Here is a 21524-nt window from a genome sequence, read left to right as displayed (position 1 = left end):
TTTTTTTTTTGTGGTACGCAGGCCTCTCACCGTTGCGGCCTCTCCCATTGTGGAGCACAGGCTCCGGATGCGCAGGCTCAGCGGCCATGCCTCACGGGCCCAGCCGCTCCGGGGCATGTGGGATCTTCCCGGACCGGGGCACGAACCCATGGCCCCTGCATCGGCAGGCGGACTCTCAACCACTGCGCCACCAGGGAAGCCCATTACAAATAATTTTTGATGTGTCAAATTATTTTATAATCACGGGCATGTAACTCAGAAGGAGTTCAAAGAATTGAGGGAAATTTGCAATTCCTTTCATTCCCATGCATCTCTATGAACAATGTTTGTTATTCTTTACTTGTATAAAGAGGAAAAATAGGAATAGAATCAATGCTGTGCTGTCTCACACTACCGTAGGGATTGTCTGTACTAATAATTTTAGAATATCTATTCTTTCACTAAGAAAAATATTTTGAATTAAATCTTAATTTCATCTTTCATTTAAATTTGTTGAATTGTATGCTATATTATTGTTTTGACCAATCATAATGAGAATGCAACCCAGAAAAAATAAGTTTAATAAATAGAGCTTCACGGTCACCGGGATGTTAAAATCTTTACGTTTCAATTTAAATATATTTGGCAGAGAACTAAGATGGGATGATCAACAAAAGAGAATAATTTTGTGATTAGATTAGAATTTTAGGGATAGAATTAGATTAGAACTGGGGGGAATAAAATGGAAACAGGTATTCAAATAGAAAAGGGAACATGCAAAATTTCCAACAATTAAAGAGTAATTTGGTTATTTATCCATAAAAATGGGTATTGATGATTATCAAATTATTCACTGGAGTTCTTTAAAAGAATGCTATAGCAGTTTTATTTTAAAATGTCAATATTTAAAATACGTTGAAAATTCCTCTTTGAGGAAATATATGAGGGGTGCATAACTTTATGGAAGAAAAATGTTAGGAAGTATGTGGGCAAAGCATTTGAAGGCCATTGACCTAGACTCATTCTTGACCCAGCAAATGACCAAGCAGGGTAGGCCTGACCCCACCAGGACTGGACTTGCATTTAGTCCAGTTAACCAACGTATGGTTACCAAAGGGAAAAGGTGGGGGGAAGGATAAATTAGGAGTCTGGGATTAACATACACACACTACTATATATAAGATAGATAACCAACAAGGACCTATTGTATAGCACAGAGAACTCTACCCAATATTCTGTGATAACCTATACAGGAGAAGAATCTGAAAAAGAATGGATATATGTACATGTATAACTGAATCACTTTACAGTACACCTGAAACTAACACAACATTGTAAATCAACTATACTCCAATATAAAATAAATTAAATTGAAAATAAGATAAACCGAAGTATATTTAAATTCTTAATTTAATTTTAATTTAATTGGAGCAAAAATCAATTCAAATCTCGCCAAACCGGACATGCCTAGGAGACTTTGCCCAGAGGAGCTAGGGAGAGACTTACACAGAGAAGGTGTGGAAGCAGAGGGAGAAAGTTACTGATTGGCTGTGACTTAAAGCCTAGTCAGCTCTTTGTGATTGGCCGTAACCTTGAGGCATTTACAGGCTTAGATTTGGGTTTGCCTGTACAGGCGCCAGGGCATTAGAGACCCTTTAGTCTAACAGCTTCTTTGTTTAATTAATTTAATACTATCATGACCCCAGGCAAGGAAACGCTCCAGGTTGCCTGGGTAGGGTATCTGACAGTGCTTGCAGTGTGCGGGTGTGTGGTGGAGGCTCTGTGTGTGAATGTGTGTTGGTCTGTATGTCTGTGTTGGGATGTGTGGATGTGAGTGTATGTTGCAAAGTCCATGTGAGCGTGGATGTGTGAGCGTGTGCTGGTGTGGATGTGTTTCGGTGTGTGTACTGTTCTGTGTGCCTGTGTGTGGTGGGGCTGTATCCCAAGGCCTCTTCGCACACTCCTCTCCTTGAGGAGCCTCGTCTCACACAGGTGTGGACAAGCCTGGCTAATGCCCATGTCCCCAGTGTCATCTCTGGTTGTCCTGGCTGAAGGGCAAGGCGGGGGTGGGGAGTGGGGGATGGGGCATCTATCACTTAACAACTGTTCAGGAGAATTGTGGCTTCCCTCATGGTTAAGGCAGAAAAGTATCAAATACCAAAATGAGGAAAGAGTTATAAAATACGCAGCTAACTTAATCCACTTTGGCTTAATAACACTTCCTGAAAATACGTGATTACTGTGTAAACCATATCGAACCTCATGGGACACAATGTTGTCTTCACACAGCTAAGCCCTGTCTGGGAAACTGTAGCTTTAAATCCTCCTCTGGGTTAACTGAGTCAAGAGCAGCATTCCTTGTATAAGAGGGTTAAAAAGAACTCCCCAAAGGACTTAAAAGCGTAAGAAGAAATCTTTTAAATTAGCGGTGGGCTGTCAGAAGGCAAATTTTATTCTTCACATCCAAACCCGGCTGCCCGGGGCGGAGAGGAGGCGTCTCTTCCTGCAGGAACCAAGCTGGAGACAGCCAGCCGGGTGTCCCCTCATATTGTTACTGTAATGCTCCCCAGTCGCTGCACCTATGGCCACTGTAAGAAAACCTATATACAAAATCTATGGGTACAAAACAGATCAATTCCCACTTTCAACATCGCAAAGGGTTCTTTGCTTTACAAAGGGATTCCGGAGGAGCTCACTGAAATAGAAAGTTTCTCTGCTGCATTTAAATAGAGTCTATTTACAAAATATCCGTAAGCAGTAAAATCACCGGAACCCAAATTCTGCAAACTAATACTGCTACTTGGTGTAGCCCTTACTGGAGATCGTATCTTTAAAGGACTGCGGTGACTAGAGAGGATGAAATAGTGAGCTTCTGACTGATGGTTACAAAGGACAATAGATCCACCAAGAAAAGACTTGCAGTTGGTGGTTTGGCCCAGAGGGATGAGGCCAGAGGTGGGCGTCACCATGTAAGAAGGGCTTGAGCAGCTTTTATCCCAGTCCTGCTTCAGTGTGTTCACATCCTGTGGTTCAGGTAAACAAGGCCATCTCGGCTCTGGTAGAAGGAGCCAACTGTCCAGGTTTTCCTAAGGATAACCAGAACCTGAGCCAGTGAATATAAACGCCATAAGATGCTTTCCCCAGGAAAGTGCAATTTTATTAAAACAAGAATGTATGTAGCTAGAACAGCAACGCCTGTTGTGTTTTACACTCAACGCACACCTCAAGGGTCTAAATGCAACGGGAAAATGGAAATACTCCACCACCACGCTGACGCCTACTCAGGAGGAAGTGTTTCTTGTCTAAAAAAAATGTAATTGGGTTCAGGCAAGGGGTGAGCCAGTCATTTCAAAGCTTTGGCGACCGTGTCTTTGGGAAAACCCCTTAAGAATTGTGGGACCCTGTAAAACACTGGTGTCTCATTCCTGGGAGACCCCAGGAGGCACAGTTGGAAAAGGGAGTGAGAAGGAGGGAAACTGGAGGTGCTGCAGTGTGAGCTGGGAGCATCCTCCCTGGTTCTGGGGCGATTGGAAGAAGATTCTCTTCCTCCGCCAGAATATTCTCTCACCATGGACTAAGTGATATCTTCCCAGCTTTACAGGAAAGCAGCCTCACAACATGGGAAACACACGGGCTCCCCAGCGAGAGGACCAGGAGAATTACTTCACACCCAGAGAAACTTACCCCTCTGGCACCTGGGAGCCCTGCAGCCCCTCCCCCTTGGCCTGCAGCGGGGATGCAATAAAATAGTGCCCTTTGCATGTTTAGTACAGGACCTGGCCAATAATAAACTCAGCCTGTGGCCACACTATTAATAGATGGTGTTATTAATAGAAATTTGCCCCTGCCAATCTTCACCTGTCACCTGTCATTCTTTAATACGCACGAGGTTTTAGTTCATTCGCTTTTCCTTACTCTGGGTGCCCTATTCACTACCTTCCTGGCTCTTCTGATGGTCCTTTGTGTCCCAGGCAAGTCCTCCCTCTGGAGGTCCTTCTGAGACCAGTGGGTCGGGGGAGCAGCGACTTCCTCCCCTCCAGACCTCCATCTCCTGAAACTGCCTTGATTCCTTAAAGGCAGACACTTACAAAGAAAGGATATTTTGCTCCCCTTTGCATTTTCCCATCAGGTCAACAAACTTCCTTCAGAGGGATGAGCCCTGTTCTTTCACGATCACTTTAAAACACATTTGAACAAAATAATCTTACCGATAGAAAACAAACAAAAAAATTTTATAGACAGAACCTGGAGAGCTTCCTATATTCTTCTAAGAAGCTCTAGGGTATTTGCAGGCAGTGGGGTGCCCTAGGGGATTTGACCAGGGAAGCGGTGCGGTGGGCACACGGAGATGTGGAAGGGCAAGAATCACAGCGGAATCGGAGAGGAGATGTAGGCACCTGGCCAAGGCTGCCGAGGGCCACAGGGAAGGCAGGGCCAGGTCTTGGAGAGACAGTGAACTGGGATGCTGTGGAGGACTTTGCACTTGGTTGGATGTGACAGAGAAAGAGGAGGTCGTAGCTGTGGCGTTTCCAATCCGAGTGACTGCGGAGAGGTTGCTGGCATCAGGCTGAAAGACAAAACCGAAAAGAGGCAGAAGTGCGCGTGGGAAAGTGTGGCTCATGAAATGAACTTGGAATTGTAAAAGAATAAACAGAAACCTCAAGTTAAATAGAGTGACCAGAAGGGGAAGCTCTCAAGCCCTGAGCTGACACCAGAGCCCACCAGGAAGAAGAAAGAGCGATTCCTCCTTTTCCTGGCGAGGACTCAGCCGGTGAGAAGCCATGGACTCTTCGTTTTCTGTAGCCCTTCCTACCTCCTTTCTCTCCTATAAAGTGTATCCTTCCCTTGCTGTGTGGGGACCTGCCCGTGGCTCACCATGGATGCAGACCCCAAATTGCAATTCTCTGTTGATCTTGAGTAAATCCACCTTTGCTGGAGAAATATCTGACCATCTATGTGTTTCAGGTCAGCAGAATGCAAGAAGCTCTGAGGCAACCCCCCAGCAGACACCTTGAAAGCCAGGCCTGAGCCCCTCCGAATCCTGTTTGGAAGAAGAAAAAGCATAAATAACTAAGAAAGAAACTGTACAAACTAAGATAATAGTAAAAAGAAATTCAGAAATGAACTGAAGTGAGAAGTCAGTGTTGGTATTAAGAAGTTGAGCACCACCTGCTTAGAGGTGAGATTCTGAAGGTGACACAGATGAGCTGAGAGAGGAGGTGAGAGGGCTGAGAAGGAGCTGCCCAAAGACAACTAGGGGTCTCAGAACAGGAAGAGCCAACGCTGGGGCTGGACACTTGGTACGCACGAGATGGGAAGGGAAGAGACACAGTCAGGGCATCCTATGGACAAGCTGTGAGGAAGGAAGTTCTGGTCTTGAATTTCCCAGATAAAGAAACTGTACAGAAAGCTCCCAGTACAGAAATTAACACACTTTGCCCCAAAGCACAGCATTTGGAAGTTTGGAAGGAACCGGAGGGAGGCAGGAGGGTGGGTGGGCAGGGACCAGTAGAAGGAGGGGCGCGTGGGAGGGCGTCTGTTTGTGAAGACGGGGCATCCCTTCCTCCGGGCCAAGAAGGAAAAGGAGAGTAACCAAGGAGTACTCGGGAAGATTCCAAGACGTTCCATTTCCAGGGGCAGAAAAGGAAATTGAGGGAGTTGGGGTGAGAGTGAGGGAGGGCCGTGGAGAAGGGGTGGGAAATGACCCGGCGGCCGAGGGGCCGCCTGTGCTCAGAGGATGGGATGGCGGGTCCTCGCCCATGGCCAGCAGGGCCAGCAAATGCCGACAGAGCACAGCGCGCATGCTTCTCCCCAGAGAGGGCGAGAGGTGGCTGGGGCGGGTCACCCCTAGGTGACTGGCAGGGAGGGGCAGGCGTGGGGCTGTGATTTGTGACGTGCACTTATCGCTAGCGCAACATCGCAAGTCCCAACCCAGGGGCCTGGGAAATGACGCCCACCATTTCTTAAGTACCAGATGCTGTGCAAATGACATTTCCAATCTTTCAACAATTCCTTGGAGTAGATATTATGAACCCATCTCCAGCTACAAAAACTGAGGTTTAGAGAATTGGAGAGAAGTTGTCGCTCCAGGCAGGGGCGGCTCCAGGGCCGGCAGGCACATCTGTCCCTCATTAAAGCCCAGGTTCTCTCCGCTCCCTCACAGAGGGAAGGTTTGGGAATCTGGCCAGAGCCTGGGGACAAGGGGAGGAGCCCAGTGGCACCACGGCCTCTGTAGCCTCTGTCTTCAGGCTAACAAACAGGCTGACCTGAGACGAGATCTGAGCCCGTGGGATTCTGATCTCCCGGCGCCTTCTTTCTCCAGCCGCTGACAGCAGCTCCGTTGGTGACTCACCCTCACCCGCTGCACTGACGCACGTCACCGTCCTGAGAATAATGCAACACAGATCAGGGTCAGGGCGGCCATCCAGGCTGTCCAATCCCCGGAGCCCCAAGGCCCAGCTGGGAGTTCCCGGTTAGACCAGAAAAGTGGGTCAGCCCTCTCTGCTCTTCCCTCCTCCCGCTGAGACAGCCCATGTCCCTTTTCCCCATCTGTCTGCCACCCAACGGTGCTTAGGGTGGGCAGAGAGGCCTTGACCCCAGGCCTACAGTACAGATCTGTGTGCCGAGGGAGCAGGGAGGTGCTGGCTGGCAGAGGTTCATCCAGGAGGACAGGGGAGGCCCCAAGTCTCTCACTAAGGGACCATGTGGGGAAGAAATGTGTTCACCTCTTATCCAGGAGGTACCAGTAAGCCCCTGCTGTGTAAATGCCAGGGACTCCCAGGGGCTGGGGACACAGAACCAGTGGAGAAAGTCCACTCCAGAGTCCTTGGTGTTTCATTCCCTCTTTTATCCCCACCATGAGGACCAGTATCTGGCACCGGCAGGCTCCATAAATATCTGTCGAATGGCTCTTGGCGTCCCCCTCCTCTAGCTCCGCTGCCCCCGCCCCCGGGCTCCTCTCTGTCTCCCCCTCCCGGGCTGCGTCAGAGCTCTGCCGGGCCCTTTTCGTCGCCTGTTTGTGAATGAGACACTCAGTTTCTCAATGGAGCCGCGGGGGGCTCGGGCGGACGCAGTGCGGCCGCAGCACTGGCCTTGAGCCGGGAGGGGGGCGCGTTTCCCTCGCTCCCTCCCTCCCTCCCATCACCGCGGCTTTTGAGGAACGGGGCTGAGAGGCTGCAGCGCAGGTCGCAGGGCCCCGCATCCCCGAGGACTCCTGCAGGAGCCGGAGCGCCGCCGAGGAAGCTGGACGCCGAGGAGGCCAGTGGCCTTCCGAAAATTTCCCCCGCGGTCCTTCGTTCTGGGCTTAGAAAGTTCTCGATTTCACGTTTCCTTTTTTTAATCCCGATTAGCTCCTCGCCTGCACTATTTTTTTTTTTCCGGGAGAGGTGGGGGAGTGTGAGGAACGGAACGAAGAAAATAAAAAAGGATTTCCGCCCAGAAGAGAGCGACAGTTCTGAGAGCTTTTTCTTAAGGAAACAGAAGCGGCGTTTGCGGCCGCTGCGGGCGCCGGGCCCCGCCGGCCTAGCTATGCGCGAGCCGGCCCCGGGCTGCTGAGGAGCGGGCACGCGGAAGCGGAGGCCCACCGCACCGGGCTCCCCGCGCTCCCGGGCGACTTCTGTCCGCCGGCGGGAGCGGCGGCGGCGACGGCGGTGGCGGGATGGAGCCCACGACCGCGCCCCAGCCCGACATGGCGCCGGAGCTGACCCCGGAGGAGGAGCAGGTAAGCGGGGCTGCGGCCGCGGCGGTGGGTGTGTCCGGACACCTCAGGCCTAGCCCGGCTGTGCTCTTCGCGGCCGGGGGTCCGCGGTGGCCTCCAACCCCCCGCCCCCGGCGGCCGCGCCCCAGGCCGTCATCCCCCGAAGCCGGGGGGCGCTGCTGGTCGCCGCTCTCGCTCCCGGCCTCTTCTGTCTGCTGCTTACCGGTCGCATATTGCCCCCTCCCCTATTCCGGTGATGATTAAAGTTTCTCGAATTGGGGGCCTCCCTTTACCTCTGCCAACATCTCCCCGCCCCCGACGTTTGCAGAACACCTACTTTGCCTCCGGCCCTGCCTTCCCTGTATGTGTTTTGCTTCATTCCGTGAGGGTTTGTGGTTTTTTAAGGGCAGGAAAAGCCCCACTTTGGGGGCCGGATTCCTGCGGGGACTGTCTCCCCTCCCCAGGACAGTGATAGGCACTGGGTCCCTAGATGCCCTAGATTTTCAGACGAGCCCCTCGGGCTTCTTAGAGGGCTGTGGCCTACTTGGACAGATTCTGGAAGATCCAGGCCTTCTCAGGTTCCCGAAGTCCCTAGCCTTGACCGCCCTATTTAGCTCTCCGCCGCTGGGCGCATCCCCTCACCCCCACTTCCCTCCCCGCATCTCATCTCACTGTCTCCATCTTTCTGAAGCCTACAGTGAGCTCCATTGTCCCTTAAAGCTTAAGACTTTCAGTTCCCAGAAGGAAGTGGTTTGTCGTGTCATTTGGGGGGCTTGGGTAAGGGAAGAGCTCAGGGCCTTTATAACTTTCCCTCGCCCACATTCCTGTTGGGGAGACATGGACCACTCCTTCTGAGGATGGTAGGAAAGTCTTGTTAGCTGAGATTGGAACCCTAAAGTCTTTTCGCTGTCTCTTCCTTGGCACTGCCCACACCCATGCTCAAATAAATATAGCCATGGTCTGATTTGTTTAAAAACAAAACAAACAAACAAAAAACCCCTAAAATAAGAAAAAGGTGAACTATGCTGGTAACCCATTTCAAGCTTGCCAGCCCTTGCTCCCAAAGGACCACATTTGGTAGTACAGTCTCTAGTGTGGAGACAGTCTGGTTTTACAAACTAATATTGGTTAATGGGCTTAAGACCTGATTTTTAAAAAACGCTTGACTTTTCTCCTCATTTGTGGAGATGACATTTTTCATATTTGGCTTCAGACCACAGTCTTTTCTTTTGACGCCTAGAGATAAAATCAGCATGGGGGAAAAAATCTGCTGCTCTGTATAAGCAGTAATAATATCCTGGTAACTGAAATTAATGTTAATAAAATGCTAGTCAGGGCCTAGTGCAAGCAGGTGGCCAAGGAGCCCACCTTGCCAGAATTAGGGAAATACTATCAGTACTTTAGCACTAAGGTGTGATGGTGTTCGGTTGATTTTAAAGGGGCAAAACTCACTTCTTTTTCTAGGGCTAGTCAGATTTGAAGTTTTTATGTTTCTAAGACTTGAGGGCATCAGTATTCCACTATGAAAATGCCATGTGGGTGTGAATTAAAAAATTAAAACTGAGAAAAGTAAATATTAAAGTATTCATAGTATTGATAAAGTATTAGCTTTACTCTGTATATGTATGTGTGTATACATATATGCAACTGTGTTTAGTAAAAACCTTTTACATCGAATGAATGTGATGGGAATTAACAAGGACTGGATGGAAATAGTAAAATATATGTATATTAAGATCAAGAAGTTATGTGGGTTTTTTTTAACCATATGTTTTCCTACAAAATACCAAGGTTTCTACAGGCACTTCAAAATGTTGAAACACAAACATAAAAGCATAATTCCAATTGTGGTAATGCCAGATAAAATTTCGTATTTTAGTTTAATATCACATGAGAGTACTCTTCTTTTTTTTTTGAGAGTACTCTTAAGATTTCTTTAAAATATCTAAATTAAACAGCAACAAATGCATGTTAGTCTTATCAGAGTAGTTGTCATGGGAAATGACATATTCATTCCATAATGCTGCCTCATTGTTCAAACCAGTTTTAGAACTCATTTGGAGTTGATTTCAAAGCTTGTGGCAGAATCTTTGAAATATCTTCAGTGTTGGAAAAATCTTGTACATTTGAGAGTCAGTTTGATTTTTGGAAATAGAAAAAAATCTTTTGGAATCCTATTTCATGGGTAAAGTAGGGGATCAAACTGGATAACACAGTTTCAGACCCTTTGTGCGGTGTGTAAACTGCTTTAAAGGTGTTTGTGGAGCAGATCCCTCTCAAATGGTACCTCTTTCTATACAGTCATGCACATCATAAACCCAGAAGTTTTCTTGGATACTTTGTTCTTCCTCAGCCCCTGTGCATTATATACATCATCAGGTTTTCCTGAATATCTCCTGAATTCTTTGACTTCTTCCACCACCACCACCATTATCATCATCCTAGTCCAAGCACTGTCATATCCTGACAGAATTTTTGTTTCCTACTTGATCCATCTGCATTCCTTAACTCTTATTTGAGAAACCAAAGGCAAACTGCAAATCTGATTGCATCTTCCCTTTGGCCTACCTGCCACCAAAATAAGCATTCATAAAACCCTCAGTGGCTTTTCATAGCTCTTGGGATTGACAGCTCTTGAATGATTGTTAACAGCTCTTGAATATGGTCTACAATGCCTCAGCCCTTGTGCGGTTTAGATCCCTAGCTAATTCTCACACTTCATCTTTGCTCGAGGCACACTGGTCTTTTGGTCCTGCATTCTTGCCTGTTTCCTTCTGTTACAGGGTCTTTGCACAAGTTGCTTTCCTCTGTCTGGAAATACCCTCCACTGGTAACTCCCTCTTCATCCTTCAGCTCCCATCTTTCACTTCCTCGGGAAGGTGTTCCTTGATCTCCCCAGTTAGGTTAGATCTGCTGCTGGCTCTCAGAGTACCATGTACTGTCCTTTATATCACTTATCACAAGTTTACACTATTTGTATGATTGTATGACTGGAAGCTCCGTGAAGCTTGGAACTGTGTCTGCATTTGCTCACCATCATACACACATTGCCAGTCGTAATGACTGGCACTCAACGGATGTTCAGGAAATACTTGTGGGATGAAAAGTAGTTCTATATGTGATTTGTACAAAGACAGCGTCGTCTCCTTTCAGAGTGGCTTATACAAATAAGGACGGGGGCTTCCCTGGTGGTGCAGTGGTTAAGAATCTGCCTGCCAATGCAGGGGACACGGGTTTGAGCCCTGGTCCGGGAAGATCCCACATGCCGCAGAGCAACTAAGCCCGTGTGCCACAACTGCTGAGTCTGCACTCTAGAGCCCATGAGGCTGTGTGCTACAACTACTGAAGCCCGCGCGCCTAGAGCCTGTGCTCCACAACAAGAGAAGCCACTGCAATGAGAAGCCTGTGCACTGCAACAAAGACTAGCCCCCACTCGCCGCAACTAGAGAAAGCCTGCACACAGCAATGGAGACTCAATGCAGCCAAAAATAAATAAATAAAATAATTAATTAAAAAAGGATGTTGCTTATTTTTATATATGTTTTGAAGGTCATCATTTTTACTTCATAGTTTCATTTCCTATCTAGGCATGTGCTGAACTGATATTATACCAAGTCCTTTGTAACTTATGATGTTTCTTGCCTTTATTTTTTCAGTTCTCAATATTATAAAGCCTACAGTTGAGTTACAAGAAAAAAGTATGCTTTGCCTTTAAAAAGTTTACATGAATAACAACAGAGTAATAATAGTAATTGTTTCCTGTGCTCCTGCTTTGAGTCAGGCTCTGTGCTGGGCATTTCACATACAGTTAATCCTCATAAGATTGGAATAATTATCTCATTTTGCAAACGAGAAAACTCAGACTGAGACGAGGAAATTGCCCAAGTTCACATAGCTAGCAAGTGATGGAGCCAAGATTTCCACCAAGCTCTAGGTTATTCTGCCTCCACTGCAAATGTTCCCTCTATTACACTAACTACCTTACATCTCATGAAGCAATTAACCAGTTTAATAAGATGCCTACATGGGTGTATGATAGCTAATTTTACGGGTTTTGGTATTGATATGTGTGTTTGATTTTGAAGATGCTTTTTAAAAAAATAAATTTACTTATTTATTTATGGCTGTGTTGGGTCTTCACTGCTATGTGCAGCTTTCTCTAGTTGCGGCAAGCAGGGGCTACTCTTCGTTGCAGTGTGCAGGTTTCTCATTGCAGTGGCTTCTCTTGTTGCAGAGCATGGGCTCTAGAGTGCAGGCTCAGTAGTTGTGGCGCACGTGCTTAGTTGCTCCGCGGCATGTGGGATCTTCCCAGACCCGGGCTCGAACCTGTGTCCCTTGCATTGGCAGGCAGATTCTTAACCACTGCACAACCAGGGAAGCCCTGATGATGCTTCTTAAAATATGATTTAAAAAATGCAGACAGGAAAAAATTTGGAAAACCTTTACTCAGACCTGTTTATTGCTAGCAGAAACATATTGTACAGCCTGTGCAAGAAATTATTTTATTATTTTTTAATATATTTTTTGCATTTTATTTATTTATTTATTTATTTTTGGCTGCGTTGGTCTTCGTTGCTGCGCGAGCTTTCTCTAGTTGCCGCGAGTGGGAAGAACTCTTCGTTGCGGTGCGCGTGCTTCTCACTGAGGTGGCTTCTCGCGGAGCACGGGCTCTAGAGTGCAGGCTCAGTAGTTGTGGCTCACGGGCTTAGTTGCTCCACAGCACGTGGGATCTTCCCAGACCAGGGATCGAATCCAAGTCCCCTTCATTGTCAGGTAGATTCTTAACCACTGCGCCACCAGGAAAGTCCCCTAATCACTGTTTTCTATTCCTCTTCCTCTGAAGTAGGGGCAGATATTCCTAGAACAGGAGTTTAGCCTGCGCTGTTTAGTGCTGAAGGACCTGTACTTACTGGAATAAGCCCTTTCATATATGATTTTGAAAAGGCTCATTAGAACCTAACTGAGATGGCCTGGGGATGTGGGCTGGGAGTGGGAGGCTGGGAAGCTTCAGAGCGCATGGGAAGAGTTGTTTGTTTATTAAGGATTGGTTATCTCTTAGGTCCAGACTATAAAATGATGAAACCAAAGCGGTAGATTAGAGGTGACTTTTTCTTTAATTTCTGCTTCTGAGGAAAGTATTCCATTTTTTCTCTGGGAAAGACAGTTTCTGTTATATGTACTGGTTTCCTCTGGAATACCAAATCCATTCAAAACACACACGCACACTTCTTGTCTTTTTATCCACCATGGGTGGCACAGATCTGAATAGCCTAATAGAATTATTATGAAACCAGAATTTATTCTCAGAATTGATGGGTAGATTCTAAAGAGAGCCATCCATGACTTTAGTACTGAAGTGTTTGGGGACATAAGTCCATTAGTTACTTTTTCATTGCTTGAACAACTGGCTAATCTTTACCTTTGCATTTGCTTTTCTATACCTCATTATTACATGATAGACATCATTATTAAAATCAGTCTTTTTTAAAATAGGTTTTTTATATTCTCTACAACGACCATATGTTTCTTTTATAATTAAAACGAATAGCTTTTTGTGGAAAGTGCTGCATGCTCTATACAGGTTTAGTATTATACTATAAACTGGTGAGATCACAGTATTTAAGATTAATGCAGATCTGGCCCTTTTCTAAACAGAGCTATTTACAAGTGAAATCTGGGCCTTTGGGGAGATGATGGCAATAAGTCTTAGGTAAACTTCAGGAATCCCCGGCTTGCTTTGTGGCTCCAGGCATTTTAATTAATATTTTTGAGTCTGTTTTGTGTTCTTTCCTTAAGGAGCTTTTAGGAGACCTGCTGAATTTAAGTAAAATCTCTTATGGTTACAAAATGCTCAGTAGATATCCACGATAATAGTATTCTTTTTTTTTAACATCTTTATTGGGGTATAATTGCTTTACAATGGTGTGTTAGTTTCTGCTTTATAACAAAGTGAATCAGTTATACATATACATATGTTCCCATATCTCTTCCCTCTTGCGTCTCCCTCCCTCCAACCCTCCCTATCCCACCCCTCCAGGCAGTCACAAAGCACTGAGCCGATATCCCTGTCCCATGCGGTTGCTTCCCACTAGCTATCTACCTGACGTTTGTTAGTGTATATATGTCCATGCCTCTCTCTCGCCCTCTCATAGCTCACCCTTCCCCCTCCCCATATCCTCAAGTCCATTCTCCAGTAGGTCTGTGTCTTTATTCCTGTCGTACCCCTAGGTTCTTCATGACATTTTTTTCCCTTAAATTCCATATATATGTGTTAGCATACGGTATTTGTCTTTTTCTTTCTGACTTACTTCACTCTGTATGACAGACTCTAGGTCTATCCACCTCATTACAAATAGCTCAATTTCGTTTCTTTTTATGGCTGAGTAATATTCCATTGTATATATGTGCCACATCTTCTTTATCCATTCATCCGATGATGGGCACTTAGGTTGTTTCCATCTCCGGGCTATTGTAAATAGAGCTGCAATGAACATTTTGGTACATGACTCTTTTTGAATTCTGGTTTTCTCAGGGTATATGCCTAGTAGTGGGATTGCTGGGTCATATGGTAGTTCTATTTGTAGTTTTTTAAGGAACCTCCATACTGTTCTCCATAGTGGCTGAACCAATTCACATTCCCACCAGCAGTGCAAGAGGGTTCCCTTTTCTCCACACCCTCTCCAGCATTTATTGTTTCTAGATTTTTTGATGATGGCCATTCTGACTGGTGTGAGATGATATCTCATTGTAGTTTTGATTTGCATTTCTCTAATGATTAATGATGTTGAGCATTCTTTCATGTGTTTGTTGGCAGTCTGTATATCTTCTTTGGAGAAATGTCTATTTAGGTCTTCTGCCCATTTTTGGATTGGGTTGTTTGTTTTTTTGTTATTGAGCTGCATGAGCTGCTTGTAAATTTTGGAGATTAATCCTTTGTCAGTTGCTTCATTTGCAAATATTTTCTCCCATTCTGAGGGTTGTCTTTTGGTCTTGTTTATGGTTTCCTTTGCTGTGCAAAAGCTTTGAAGTAGATATCTGCGATAATAGTATTCTTGCCCTTTATGCTACAGGAGACAATTTTTTTCAGATAAGAATAGGAGGAAAAATTAAGAATCCTACTTTGTAGCAGTGAAATAGAAGATTTCTAGGTAGTCTAAGACTTCTGACAGTTGCCATGCACAAATACTGTATCTAGAAGGTGGTAGTGAGGCTACCTGTGCTCATTTTTTGGTTTGTTTTTAATTTATTTAATTTATTTATTTTTGGCTGTGTTGGGTCCTCTTTGGGTCCAGGTGGATTCTTAACCCCTGGGCCACCAGGGAAGTCCCTACCTGTGCTCATTTTATGCTGTTAACACTTAATGAACTATCCATTGGTTCATTTGTTTATTTATTCTTCTAGGTTATAGATTTCTTCTTTAGGTGCACTGATATCATCTTTTTTTTTTCAGATAAAACTTCAAATGGTCATCTGATGATCTAAAACTGACTCATATTTAGAGTGAAAAGAGTGACAGTTTATATCCTCTTCCATATCTTATTTGAACAGCCTTTGTGAAAAAAATTCTCATTCCACTGTTTATCTCAGTGGTTCTCAACCAGGGTGATTTTAAAACATACCCCCACCCAACATTTGTCAATGACTAGAGATACATTTGATTGTCACAGTTGGGGGGTGCTAATGGGATCTAGTGGATAGAGGCCAATAATGCTGCCAAACATCTTATAATGGTGGGCATACAGCCTACCACAACCAAAAGTTAACTGGCCCAAAATGTCAATAGTGCCAAGATTGAAAAACCCTAGTTTATAACTGAAGAATTTTGTAGTTCTTAGGGACAGAGTTACAAATTCTTACTTTTTAATTCAAGGAAGTCTTTGTTTCACACATTAACTATTCAAATTCTGTGTCCCCAAATACTGGTTTCTGCAATTGACTTCACATACTGAAAAACTCCAGTCTAAAACATAATTATTTTGCAGCATAACCATCACAGAAGATAAAATGAGACGTTTCCACAGCCTTTGCAGGGGTTTTCAGAGATGGGGAGATTTTGTATGACAAGCAGAACACTACTGAGTCCTGCCATGGAATGATGATAATGGGAATTGTAATTTTTGCTTTCCCTTCCAAATATTTCTGTGTTGCTACCAAGTGTCTCTGTTCCTCCAGTGAGTGAGGTGATTATTCTGTATCAATCTCTTTTCCTTTTCATGTTAATGTCTACTAAGAGGAAGGTTTAACAGATCATAAACAGAAATACAGTTTGTTCATTCAGGAGTCATTTATTGTCTGTTGCTGTGTGCTAGGTTCTTGTTCGGCATGGATTGAGGGCTCTCTGTCCTTAAGGAATTGCCCTCCAGTTCTCTGTAGGCAGTTCTTGAATTGTGGGGTACCCACCAAGGAGGAGGACCTCTTATCTACAGTGAGGACAGGGACTCAATCTTATACATCCTTAGTGTACATTGTGAGAGTTCAAAATATGTTTGCTGAAGAATGAGTGGAACTGTATACATTGAAATTATTTATTCCTCACACACCCATGAAGTATTATTTTGTTTAGGATGTTTATCTTCCTGACATAGGAATGATGTTAAGAGGCTTTCAGTAATCCACCGAGGAGGCAACACTGGCACTCAAACTCTTCTGATTAAATGTAGTGCTCTCTCTAGTAGACTTCATCTCTCTTAACCACGTGTTTCTATGTATGACACACCTATATACATATACACCAGAAGCTGTTCTTTCTTGGCGTTTGTGGGTTAAAAGTTCCTGGTTTCGACCATTCACAAGTTTCTCTACAGAGATGTGCCTAAATTGTTCCTAGCTGCTTATTGTACATTTATGAAAAATTATATGCTTTAATGGGGTCAGTGAACTTGAAGTTTCATATAGGTCTCTGGCTGTACCTCTCAGAATGTTGTAGGTCTGCTCTTTGCCTTTATAAAACCAGTCTTTAGTTTTCTATAGGTAGAGTTTAATCTTTCAGATATTATTATCAGCATAATGGGGAGGTATATATGGTATATTTGCCTACCGGTAATTAGGATTAGACTACAGCTCTTTAAATTGTTTTGTCCATGACACCTTCAGTTTGCCCATGTTTTTGTCTGTACTTAAGCTACTACTAGATTTCCCTTCTTAACTCTCGCCAAGTATAAAAGTTGAGGATGAAAATTTTTCCGAAAAAAGGATTTTTTTCTCCTTTTTACTTTATATACTTACAAATTTTCTCTTTCTTAGATTTGTAAAGGAAGAAAAAGAGTTTCTAAGAGAGAGACCTGAAACCTTGAACATGAACATGAGCAAAAGAAAACAGATTTATTTGGGAATGGCCATTTGTCTCATTGACTTTAGCTCTTCTGTCCTAGGAAACTCCAGAAGTGAAGAGAAAACAATATTTCTGGCTAGGTCAGGGATATAGCTAGTAAGATTAAAATATACAGAATTTTCCATCATACTTTTGTTTTCAAAAATAAATCTTTTTAGATTAGGATTCTAAATGTTTTAGAGAAACCATCTGACATTTCTTGTACTGAATGCTGGTATACGATTTTGTTTATAGGAAAAACTCAGCATTGTTATGGAATTAAGTTAACAGAAACATTTTTAAAAAATTGAAAACCATCCATCGTTTTTTTTTTTTCCTTTAAGCACCCAAAGCATCATTTTCTTTCGTAGTTGATATCAAGCTAGGGAAATATTAGCTTTGGAGGTGATTTTGTGAGAAAATTAGAAGCAACTAGAAATTTGTGTTTTGAATGAAATTGCTAAGACCATTTGAACATGGAAACTAGTCAGAACCTCTAATTGTTGTCATGCTGTCCTTACAGCGCTACAAGTAACTGTAAAAGCCCACGTCAAACTTGTGATAATAATAGTGGCTAAGCACTAATTAGGATGGCTATAATTTAAAAAAAAGAGAAAGAGAGAAAGAAAGAAAATAACAAATGTTGGCATTGCTGGTGGGAATGTAAAATGGTACAGCCACAGTGGAAAACAGTCTGATGGTTTCTCAAAAGATTAAACATAGAACTACCATATGACGCAGCAATTTCGTTTGTAGGTATATATCCAAAAGAATTAAAAGCAGGGAATTCCCTGGCGGTCCAGTGGTTAGGACTCCACACTTCACTGTAGGGGGTGCAGGTTCGATCCCTGGTCGGGGAGCTAAGATCCTGCATGCCATGCAGTGCAGCCAAAAACAAACAAAAAACAAAGTTACAAAAGAATTAAAAGCAGGCATTCAAATAGATACATGTACATGCATGTCATAGCAACCCGAGTGGCCAATGGTAAATAGCTAAGCAAAATGTAGTATATACATACAATGGAATATTATTCAGCTTTAAAAAGGAATGAAATTTTGATATATGATACAATATGGATGGGCCTCTAAAACATTATGATTTCTGAAGTAAGCCAGACACAGAAGACAAATGTATGAGGTACCTAGATAGCCAAATTCATGGAGACAGAGAGTAGAATACCAGGAGCTGGGAGGAGATGGAAAGGAGGAGTTATTGTTTGATGGGTACACAGTTTTTGTTGAGGGTGATGGAAAAGTTTTGGGTATAGATAGTGGTGATGGTTACCCAACTTTGTGAATGCATTTAATGCCACTGAATTGTTTACTTATGCATGGTAAAAATTATAAGTATTTTGTATATTTTACCACATTAAAAAAATAATGGCTAAACACTATTCAAAGTGCTTTACAGGTTTTAGTTCATTTAGTGAATAATGCGGCTGGTGAGTCAAAGGAAAGAGAATAGGTGTTACTTCCACTTCTCCTCTGGCTGCTGATCATGAGCCTAGAATCTCTTACATAAGTGACATTTATTGGTTACAGGATGTATCTATGTTAATGATTTGTTAGAATGTGAATTGTCATCTGTTTGAACTCCTGAATATTTCACCTGTGAGATCCAGTTGAGGTTTACTCTGTAGGAGAAAAAGGAGTTTTCTGTGTAGGACAAAGCACTGAGTGTTATGATGCAAACGAACCCATATATGTATAGTGTCCTCATCTCCCCCCGTCCCCCGTCCCAGAACTATACTAGGAATGACTTGAAATATTGTTGATCTAGAGCAGTGGTTCTCAATGTGTAGTCTCCAGACCAGAAACATGGGCATGCCCTCAGAGCTTGTTAAAAGTGCACATATTCAAGTGCATCCCAGACCTACTGAATCAGAAACTCTAGAGATGAGGTCCAACAATATGCATTTTAACAAGTCTCCAAATGCACGTTCAAGTTTGAGAACTAGTAGTCCAGAGAATAACTAGGGTGCTATTGTGCTTGTCGGGAAACTATCTAGAAGTGAGTTTAGACACTTAGGCTCACTTCAGAAAGGGAAGGCCTGGATTTACTAATTGGCTGTGGAACTCTAGGTATTAGAGCTAATCTGAACTGGATGAAACCTTCAGGAATCATCTGATTCTGTACTAGAACTGTGCTGTTCCAAGGGAGAGGAACAGTAAGGCAAGGTTCTCAAAGACTAGCATTTACCATGATTTCTCTGATCCAAAGAAAGAGCAGAGGGCTTCCCTGGTGGTGCAGTGGTTAAGAATCCGCCTGCCAATGCAGGGGACACGGGTGTGAGCCCTGGTCTGGGAAAATCCCACATACTGTGGAGCAACTAAGCCCGTGTGCCACAACTACTGAGCCTGCACTCTAGAGCCCGTGAGTCACAACTACTGAGCCCACGCTCCACAACTACTGAAGCCCGTGCGCCTAGAGCCCGTGCTCTGCAACAAGAGAAGCTGCCTCAATGAGAAGCCCATGCAGCACAATGAAGAGTAGCCCTCACTCACTGCAACTAGAGAAAGCCTGTGCGCAGCAATGAAGACCCAACACAGCCAAAAAATAAATAAAATAAATAAGTAAATAAATAAATAAAAACAAAGAGCAGAGCCCTTATCTACTTGAGAAATAGAAATGGAACCAGGATGTCTGCAAAACAAGGCATTGAGACACTTGATGTCCACTGCTGATGGCATTACCTAGAGAGATGCTTGGCTTCCAAGGGAGTATTGAATGAAAGAAGACACAGGCTGTTCTGACTCAGCCAAGAAAACCTGCCAGCTTTGACAAGGCCAGTCCATAGGAAAGCTCGTGTTACTCCAATGTCAGTTGCCCTTAGAATCTGGACCTAGGAGTTACCAGATTTTACTGTCGGAGTCCTGCCTGGGAGCTGAGCCCGGTTCTGTTCAGAGTTGAAAATGGGGCACTGCAGTGAGGACAGCCAGATTGTAGGCAGCTTTTCCAGGCTTCATTCTTTGTAGGTTTGCAAATGGCCTCTGAGGTACAGTAAGCTGATCTACTTGTACTATTTTATGAGCATGAATAGGTTTGTCCTTTAGTTTATCTGAGAGGCCTCCTTGGATTTGGAAGTATTGATGCAGTGAGTTTGAGATGGCTGAGGTCTGAAATGACTGATGTTGCCTAATTGCAATCTCCCAGCCAGCTGTATGCCTTTGAGGGAGTAATGAAGCTCTAGGTCATGGTCCCAGTTTCCTGAATGTGTGACACTCAGGATTCGGTCACCTGAGGCATAAGTTGGGCTTGGCCTCAGGAAGAAAACAAGAGGGCCAGTTAAATTTGGGGTCGATTAGCAACAGCAGGTCTAATCTGCAGGCCAGGGCCAGATTAGCCTCAGGTCTGACGTGCTGAATCCTAAAGTGTTGGACTAGAAGTCCTCAAGTCACTCCTGTCAGATCCATTTGACATTGGCAAAATTGAGCTTGATGTGTGGGAGAGGGAGAGGAGAGGGGGAGGGAGAGGGAGGGAAAGAGGGAGATGAAGATGGAGGGGAGGAGGTATGGGGGGTGGTGTGTTTGTTATTAGGGAGTGAAGCAGGTGAGAGGTAGCTTCATTGTGTGGAGTGGGAGGGAATATAGAACCAGGAAAGAAGGAACTAACTACTATGTTTTCAAAGCATCTCACCATTCTCATCTTTTCCTGGACTGATTCTGATTTGCCAGTGACCTTAAAGTTTAGCATCAGAACTGAAGACAGTATTACAAATGAAGTCTGATCGGCCCCTTGTTTTGGGCACCATGCTTCTCTAATGTGCTCCAAATTCAAAATAATTTTTGGCAGTTTTAGTAAACTGTTGACTCATAGATTCAAGTCAGCTAAGATTCCTAAGTCTTTTCTTTTCTTTTTTTTTTTTTGTGGTACGCGGGCCTCGCACTGTTGTGGCCTCTCCCGTTGCGGAGCACAGGCTCCAGGTGCGCAGGCTTAGCGGCCATGGCCCACGGGCCCAGCCGCTCCGCGGCGTGTGGGATCTTCCCGGACCAGGGCACGAACTCGTGTTCCCCGCATCGGCAGGCTGACTCTCAACCACTGCGCCACCAGGGAAGCCCCCTAAGTCTTTTCTTATGTGCTTCTGTTAAATTTCATCTGGTGCCTCTACAATTGATTTTCTTGCACTTATCCTTAAATATCATTGTGTTAGATTTATTGTTCATTGAGATTTGTTGAGCTTTATGAGCCAAAAACTTTACAAATATTATGTTTTCTCCCCTCTTACACCAATTCTGTGGGGGTATTACTCCCATTTTAAAGGTGTAGAAATTAAGGCTCAAAGAAGTAACTTGCTTGCATTCTGAACAATAAGTGGTAGAACCTGGTATTCAAACCCTTGTCTGTCTGACTCCAAAGCCTCACCTTTGAGTACCATTCTAGCCCATTGTTCTGTCCTGTTTTGATCTTTTAGATCTGTGTTCTCTTTTACAATATATTTGTTCTCTTAGTTTATCTCTCCTCTTACATTGTCATCGTGACCCAGTGCCCTTATCTAAGTCATTTATAGCAAATGAGACCAGGCCAGGGATGGATGCAGA

General features: G+C 44.3%; 1 protein-coding gene across 1 annotated transcript in view; it reads left to right on the top strand.

Annotated features, from left to right (window-relative positions):
* Positions 1 to 7425: 7425 nt before the first annotated feature.
* The window catches only part of PTPN9 (protein tyrosine phosphatase non-receptor type 9), an 80528-nt gene continuing 66429 nt past the window's right edge, over positions 7426 to 21524 (top strand). Inside the window, exon 1 of the mRNA XM_007446706.1 lies at positions 7426 to 7699. Within this exon, the coding sequence (XP_007446768.1) occupies positions 7637 to 7699 (63 nt within the window). The 5' untranslated portion in view covers positions 7426 to 7636. The remainder of the gene's footprint in view (positions 7700 to 21524) is intronic.

This window comes from Lipotes vexillifer, unplaced genomic scaffold, assembly GCF_000442215.2.
Source record: "Lipotes vexillifer unplaced genomic scaffold, Lipotes_vexillifer_v1.1 scaffold242, whole genome shotgun sequence".
Classification (NCBI taxonomy): Eukaryota; Metazoa; Chordata; class Mammalia; order Artiodactyla; family Lipotidae; genus Lipotes; species Lipotes vexillifer.
Note: the sequence above shows the minus strand (reverse complement) of the source record. Positions and strands in the feature narration are given on the sequence as shown.